The sequence below is a fragment of the Eimeria tenella genome, genomic scaffold (assembly GCF_000499545.2).
Source record: "Eimeria tenella Houghton genomic scaffold, Eth_scaff31, whole genome shotgun sequence".
Taxonomy (NCBI): Eukaryota; Apicomplexa; class Conoidasida; order Eucoccidiorida; family Eimeriidae; genus Eimeria; species Eimeria tenella.
Window position 1 is genome coordinate 307,477 of NW_013542966.1, and position 8,022 is coordinate 315,498.

An 8,022-nucleotide genomic window follows, 5' to 3' on the forward strand; every position below is an offset into this window, starting at 1 on the left:
GCTGCTGCTGCTGCTGCGCTCGGAGCTGTTGTTGTCCCTTGACCCATTTGATGCTGCTGCTGCTGCTGCGCAGCTGCAGCAGCTGCAGCAGCGGCTTGCTGCTGCAAACTCAGCAATGAAGCCTGCTGCTGCTGCTGCTGCTGCTTCAACTGCTGCAGCTGCTGTTGCTGCTGCTGCTTCAGCTGCTGCAGCTGCTGCAGCTGGTGGGCTGCACCTGCTGCTGCAGCGGGAACAGCAGCATCAGCAGAAAATGCCGCTCCGCTGCGAGGCAGCTGCTGCTGCAGCTTCTGCTGCAGCAGCAAATGTCCTGTCGCCGCAGTGCCCTCTAGAAGCCGTGCTGCCAGGTCTGGAGAGTGTCTGCTGCAGCAACAGCAACAGCAGCAGCAGCAGCAGCAGAAGCAGCGCAGCAGTTGGCCCCCCTGCATCCACCATCTCTGGGGGGCTGTACCTTAACCCGAAGCACTAAGCCCCAGACCCTTTAAACCCTAAACCCTAAACCCTAAACCCTAGGCTCTGAACTCTGAAGTCTAACGTACTTGCAGCAGAAGTGCTTGATTCTGCTGCTGCTGCCACAGCTGCATGCTGCTCGCGGTCTGCGCTGGCTTCAGGTGCTGTTGTATGCTGCTGCAGCAGCTGCAGCTGCTGCTGCTGGAGCCTCTGCATTCGCTGCTGCTGCAGCTGCTGCAGCTGCAGCTGCTGAATGTGCTGCCTCCTAAGGGCCAGCAGCGCAGCAACTGACGCGTTCACTTGCTGCTGCTGCTGCTGCTTGCCGGCTGCTGGCTCATCCTGCTGCAGCACACTGTTGCAGCTTGCAGTTTCGCTTGTGTCTGCAGCAGCAGCAGAAGCAGCAGCAGCAGCAGAAGCCGTGGTTGACGCAGAAGCAGCTGCTGCACTGCTCCCCGCTGCTTTCGCTACATCGTCCTTCAGCAATGCTGCGGCTGCTGCTGCTGTTGCTGCTGCTGCTGCTGGGTTTGAGGCCGCCACTGCTTCTGCTCCAGCAGCAGCAGCCGCAGTCAAGGCGTCTCGGTCTGGAATCCCCGCCTCAAGCTGCTGTTGCTGCTGCTGCTGCTGCTGTTGCAGCCTCTGTTGCTGCTCTAGAAGCCCCTGGAGCTGCTGCTGCAGCAACTCGGCCGCTCCTGGCTCCATTTTCCTGCATGCATGCGGCGACTGCGATGGTCTGCCGCTGCAGCTGCCGCTGCTGCTGCTATTGCTGCTGTTGCTGTTGCTGCTGCCTCTTGTTTTTCTGCTGCAGCAGACTTGCTGCAGCAACTATAGGTTTGGTACTGCTGCAGGTGCTGCGAGACCGTGAAGTGGTCTGGGGCTGCCGTTGCTGCAGCCAGGCGCTACTGCTGCATGCGGATGAGCAGCAGCGGCTGCAGCAAGAGCAGCAGCAGCTTCAGCCTGCTGCCTAGCGCTACAGCAGTAAATAAAAATTAGTTTGTAGCAAATATTTATTCAATTAATAAAAATAAATGAAGAACTCCCTTATGTTGGGGGTCTTACACCGGTCAGGCTGTTTCTTGAGGTGTACAGACACCAGGTGCCGGCGGCTGCTCCGTATCTAAGCCTGCAACCATTCAGCCGCGAGGAAAGAAAGTCCTAAAATAAATAATATATCATTTAATTCAATTAATTTTAATTTAATTTAATTTAAATGAATGATAATCTAATTTAGTTGCAAGGAATAGGAGCAGTAATTCAGAAATTACAACAGCAGCAAAGTACGAACCCACGGAGCAGCAGCAGCAGAGCAGTAAAGCCAAAGGCCGTTAGCAGCAGAACAGGAAGCTGCGTTTACTTTGGACAAATCTTTTAAAAATAAATCAAAAAGGTATTTAATTTAATCTAAAAATGAATTAACTGAAACTTGAAACAAAGTGCAACTTGCTCGTCTGCATTTTCTATCTGCTGCTGCTGTGGTCTGTACCCCAAATGCATGGTCTGCTCCAACTGCAAAACTTCCTTGCTGTTTATCATGAGCTGCTGCAGCAGCTTTTTGCTGCTGCTACATCGGGTCTAATTGCTGCTGCTGCTCGCGAGCTGCTGCTCTGTGCACGGCCTCAGCACTTTGTCTAATTTCCTTGTTTGAATCTGCAGCAGCAGCAGCAGCAGCAGCAGCATCTGCTGCTGCTGTTGCAGGGATACTTTATTTTTGCTCTTCCCCTCCGTGCAGCTCTTCATATGCACCGCATTAGGACCTCGCCTAGATATTTTCCTTTGCTGCAGCAGCAGCAGCAGCAGCAGCTGCAGCAGCAGCTGCAGCAACAACGGCAGCTGCTGTGTGTTTATATTGTATACAATACTATAACTATGTTTATACTTCAAGTTGTACCAATAGATACATTTGCATTAGTACTTTACCTATAGCGATAGTTTTATTATATTATATTTATATTTATATTTATATTTATATTTATATTTATATTTATACTTATATTTATATTTATATTTATATTTATATTTATATTTATATTTATATTTATATTTATATTTATATTTATATTTATATTTATATTTATATTTATATTTATAATTATACTTATATTTATATTTTTACTTATATTTATATTTATATTTATACCTATATTTATACATATATTTATGTTTATACGTATATTTATATTTATATTTATACTTATACTTGTGTCTGCAAGTGGCTCCAAAATTATTTAACTAAGTATTACAATGGACATCCAAATATGTGTAGAGTATTTATAAAACATATATGTATTATGCATTACATATTATATATATAGAATATATATACATATTATATATATTATGTATATATAATATATATATATTATACCTAATATATATAAATATACATAGTGAACTAGTGAACTATACATACTGTAGATTGCATATTACGTATAGAGCTATATATACATAATATTATATTTATACATAACATAATATATATTTGTATATACATATAGTATAAAATTATACATTCCATATATAATATGGATAATATATATATAATGACACGTAAAATATAAAAATATACTTTGCGTATATAATATAGATATATATATATATTATACATATTCAAGTGTAGCATGTAAATAAACACATATATAATATAAAGTTATACGTCGCATATATAATATAGATGTATGGATACAACATGCATTTTATGTATAGTACCCACAACACTTAAATATATATTATATAGGTATAATGTACCTGTGATAAGTGTAATAAAGGTTTATTATATATATAATATGTACGTATTCTATATATATAAGTCTAATAAAGATTGATTATATATATATCATACATGCATTCTATATATATAAGTGTAATAAAGACTGATTATATATATAACGTACATGCATTCTATATATATAAGTGTAATAAAAGTTTATTATATATATAACATATATGTATTCTGTATATAAAAGTGTAGTAAAGGTTTACTGTATATATAATATATATATTCTATACATATATGTAATATAGCTTTATTACACTTATCAGCTCTTAAATACTTCTTTCTGCCGTAAGTACAGCCTTTATGAGTCTGAATATCAAAGGTCCATTTTCTAATGTATAAATTTAAATTTATATAAATAGTTAAATGCACATGCATGCATTTGAACAAAAATATCCTTTCTTATTCATTAATTTATTCAAACATTTGTGCGTATTTGTTTGCAGATAAATGGGATTGCTTATTTGTGTTTATATTTATTTCTTTTCACATTTGTGCAGCTCTATTTGAACTGCGGTGTATGTACACTCCGGAGGCCTCAAATGCATGCAGCAAAACGAAAACATTTCCACTTGAACTCGCGTTTGAAATAAAGTCCTTTTCCGGGAAACTAATCTTTTAATATTTAAATAAATTAAAACAAAAACAACAAATTAAATTCAAAGTCCCAACTAAAACGGGGAAGACAAAGACGCATGCGTTGGCCCTGCTGCTGCTTTGCAGCAAATCCCGGGTGTATCTACATCCAATAAAAAGCCTTTTTCTGCACTTTCCTTCAGCAACTAGGTTTATTTTTTATAAATGCAAGAAATATATATATTAAGTTTTATTGGATGCATGCAGCTGCGGCTGCTATTCAAAAAGAAATGTCTAAAGCGGGCTGTACATACACCCCGAAGCTCAAGACCTGCGGGGCGTACGTACAGCTGGAAGCAGGGAAAAAGGTAGCAGAAAAAGCAAATGGAGTGTTCTTTTTAATTATTTTTGCTAATTCATTTAATTTGCATGCATCTAATGGGGGATGAAGGGCTTTTTCGTGTTTGTTCCTCTCTTCAGGGGAGCTCCCGACACTTCATAGTGGGTTTTCTTTCTGGGTTTGGGGTCTAGGGTTTAGGGTTTTTGGGCTAGGGTTTAGGTTTTAGGGTTTAGGGTTCAGGGCTCACAGGCTAGGGTTTAGGGCTTACGGTTTAGCGTCTACTGGCTAGGGTTTACTGTCGAGGGTTTAGCGTTCACGGGCTAGCGCGTAGGGCCGAGGGTTTAGGGTTTACTGGCTAGGGTTTAGGGTCGAGGGTTTAGGGTTTTGTCGGGGCCCCCTGGCTGCCTAGGCCCACTGAGAGGTCCCCGGCAGCAAAGACAAGCTGCATGTGGCTGGAGCTGGCTGTGGCTAGCTATGGCTAGCTGTGGCTAGCTGTGGCTAGCTGTGACTAGCTGTGGCTAGCTGCTGCTAGAGGCTGGGGGCTGCAGCTACTCGTTAGCTTCCCCGAGGCGGGACTACGTGTGGCTAGCTGGGGCTGGCTGCAGCAGCCTTTGTACATCTCTAGCTGCAGCTAGCTATGGCTAGCTACGGCTAGCTGTGGCAAGCCATAGTTAGCTGCGGCTAGCGCCGCGTAGCCGTGGCTAGCTGCGGCCAGCTGTGGTTAGCTGCAGCTAGCTGTGGCTAGCACGGCCTAGCTGTGGCTAGCTATGGCTAGCTGCAGTTGGTAAAATGAGTATTTGTGGAGTCTTGCTGCTGCAGCAAGATTTCAGCGGTGGCGTGTCGACGCACAGTCCACGGCAGAGCTGCCCGCAGCTACTGCAGCAGCGCAGCAGCAGCAGCAAGTGCATGCAAAAAGACTGTTTAAAATGAGAAAAATAAAGTTTCAAAGAATTAATTTAATAAACGTTCGATAAAAAGATGAAAATAGCAGGCTTTTGGAGCTGGGGAACCGCAGCAGCAGCAGCAGCAGCAGCAGCAGCAGCAGCAACGAACCGTGGGCGGCCGTACCAGACCAGTCACACGAACGAGACTTGTCCATTTGTCTGGGGGTTTCTTTTGTTTTTTATTTTAACTTGAAAAGATAAATAAATTAATTAAATTAATAGAAAAAACAAACACAGTTTAGGGAGTCAAAGGCAAAGAAGAAAACAAAATGCGGCGGTGGTTAGTCGAGACTGCTGCAGCTGCTGCGGTTGCTGCGGCGGCTGCGGCTGCTGCTGCTGCTGCAGCTTCGTATGGCTTGGCTCACAGTTTCAGCTATCAAACATTTATTGATTTGGATATGTTTGGTTTTACGCTTTAAACTTCCTGACTGTTTTTGCTGCTGCTTTACCAGCAGCAGCAGCAGCAGCAGCAGCAGACCGCCAACGCCCGCTGCGGCTTGCTGCTGGTGCCTCGGCGGCCCGGGCCTCAGCCTTCGCTCAAGTTTGTCTCTCTCTTTTTCTCTTTTCTCTTTCTTCAAGACATAATTAAAAGAGTTTGTTCTTTTAGATCTCTTTGTTTCAATTTATTGGGCCTGCGCGAGCAGCAGCAGCAGCAGCAGCAGCAGCACTGCTGCCTGCAGCCGGACAGCGGCGGGGGCACCGCCGACAGCAGGAGCCGCAGCGCGTGTCTTCTGCTGCTGGCCAAAGCCTTCCTTTAATTTTACTTTTTACTTCAATAAAGTAAGCTTTTAATTTGAAAATCAGTATCTCCTGCAGCAGCAGAAGCAGCAGCAGCAGCAGCAGCAGCGGGTGGGACGCCACTGGGCGCCCTCTAGCTCGCTGGCCCTCTGCCTCTCCGGGCCTCTGCCCTTCTGCGAACAACCAGCCACTCCCTAATTCAAAACTTACGCAGCAGCAGCAGCAAAAACCGCAGCAGCAGCAGCAGCAGCGCGAGCAGCAGCAGCAGCAGCAGAGGCAGCATGGAGGCCTCCGCGGGGCCTGTGTCTCACTGCGGTGGTGTCGAGACAGAAGAAGAGTTGCTGCTGTCAGATGACAGTTTGCCTTCAGCAGATGAGACAGAGTCAGATCCGTTGCTGCTGCTGCTGCCAGTGGCTTCTCCCCTTGCTGCTGCTGCTGCTGCTCCCAGCAGCAGCACCCGAAGCAGCGTGGCTGCAGCAAAGCCGAAGCATAAGAAGCGCTACACCCCCACGCCGAGAGCGTGGGCCAAAGGAAGGATGCTGCCCAGCCGCAGCAGCAGCAGCAGAAGCAGCAGCAGCAGCAGCAGCAGCAGCAGCAGCAGCTACTGCCGCAGCAGCCCCAGCAGCAGCCGCAGAAACAGCACCGTGCTGCCAACTTCCCAAGTAGAGCAGCGCCAAGACAGCCTCTGCAGCGCCACCACAGCAGCAGACAGCCGCATGCAGAGCAGCAGCAGCAGCAGCAGCCGGACAGAGCTGCCGCACATCAAAGACTCAGCCAAACCCCCTTCACTGCAGAAACCTAACAGCAGCAGCAGCAGCAGCAACAGCTGGGCCGACATGCCCTCTCCTGCTCGTGCTGCAATTGCGAAGAAGCTGCAACAAAGTCACCAGATACTCCAAGAGGGAAGAAGACGCGCAAACCCACAGCTGCAGCAGCAGCAGCAGCAGCAGCAGCAGCAGCAACGGCGGCGGCGAGACCGCGAAGCTGCTTCCGCCCCCGGCCGTAGCAGTGCAGGCTCCCGGGCCAGCGGCGTCTGCAGCAGAAGCAGCAGCAGCAGCAACAACTTCAACAGCCGCAGCAGCCGCAACATCCACTGCAGCGGCAGAAGCAGCAGCAGGAGCAGCAGCGCGTGTCAGCCGTTTCCAACAGGCAGCACTCGCAGCAGCAGACCCGACCCCAGGAGAACCCCAACAGCAGCAGCAGCAGCAGAGGCCGAAAGAAGGGGCCCCCTGTGTCCCCACGGGCTGCGCTTCCGCAGCCTTTGCTGCTTCTGCAGCAGCCCCGATGCCAAAAGAGCAGCAGCAGCAACAGGAGGGGCCCGTTTGCTGCAGCCCACAATTGCTTCTTTAATGCATGCAGCCAGCAGGCTAGTGAGCCGGCAGGCGCTGCTGCAGCAGCGGGCATCTTCAGCTCCCGCAGTAAGTGCTGCTGCTGCTGCTGCTGCTGCTGTGTATGTGGATGCTGGGCGTGTTGCTGCTGCTGCTGCTGCTGCTAGCGGGAGCGTTACTCGCGCTGCTGCTGCTGGTGCTGGGTTTTCTGCTGCTATGGTGGCTTCTGTTGCTGCTGTGGTGGCTTCCGCTGCTGCTGCTGCTGCTGTCACTTGCTGCTGCTGCCAACCGTGCTGCTGCTGCTGCTGCTGCGCTTTCTGGGGTGTATGTACAGCCTCTGCCCCTCCCCGCGCGCTCTCGCTCAAGTGTCTGTTCAGCTCCTGCGAAGCCCGCAGCAGCAAAGCGCAGCAAAAGTGCTCACGTAAGAAATCGAGCTGCAGCAGCCACACTTGCTGCTGCTGCTGCTGCTACTGTTGCGTCTGCTGCCACTGCTGGCGTCGCCTTTTCGCTCGCTGGTGGCGGCTTGCCCCTGATGTTGCTGCTGCTGCCTTCATCTGTGCTGCTGCTGCTGCTGCTGCTGCTGCTCCAGGTGTTTGAACGGTTGTGGGGAGACGCGCTGGAGAAGCAAAAGAAGCAGCAGCAGCAGCAAAACAGAAGACACGGCAGCACGGGGCCCTGGGGGGCCCGGCTGAGTGACCCTGGGGAGGCTTTGTGGGTCTCAGCTTTGCGGCAGCCTGAGGAGCATTTGCTGCTGCTGCAGCAGCAAAACAGAAGCAAAAGCAGCAACGCCATGCAGCTGCAGCAGATGCTCTCCGACCAGATGCAGCAGCAAGACAGAACCAACAGCAGCAGCAGCAGCAGCAACCCGCTGCTGCACCT

At 48.4% G+C, this 8,022-nt stretch overlaps 2 protein-coding genes across 2 annotated transcripts in view; one reads left to right on the plus strand and one right to left on the minus strand.

Moving 5' to 3' along the window:
• Window positions 1-492: 492 nt before the first annotated feature.
• Window positions 493-1,146, minus strand: ETH_00015530 (uncharacterized protein; the record flags this gene model as incomplete). Its single annotated transcript, XM_013376070.1, has 1 exon — window positions 493-1,146. The coding sequence occupies one exon, from the start codon at window positions 1,144-1,146 to the stop codon at window positions 493-495; it is 654 nt and encodes a 217-aa protein (XP_013231524.1).
• Window positions 1,147-6,096: 4,950 nt separating this feature from the next.
• The window catches only part of ETH_00015535 (uncharacterized protein), a gene marked incomplete at both ends in the record, with an annotated part of 4,014 nt that continues 2,088 nt past the window's right edge, over window positions 6,097-8,022 (plus strand). The window contains 3 exons of the mRNA XM_013376071.1: window positions 6,097-7,233; window positions 7,478-7,564; window positions 7,733-7,858. Of these exons, the coding sequence (XP_013231525.1) occupies window positions 6,097-7,233; window positions 7,478-7,564; window positions 7,733-7,858 (1,350 nt within the window). The remainder of the gene's footprint in view (window positions 7,234-7,477; window positions 7,565-7,732; window positions 7,859-8,022) is intronic.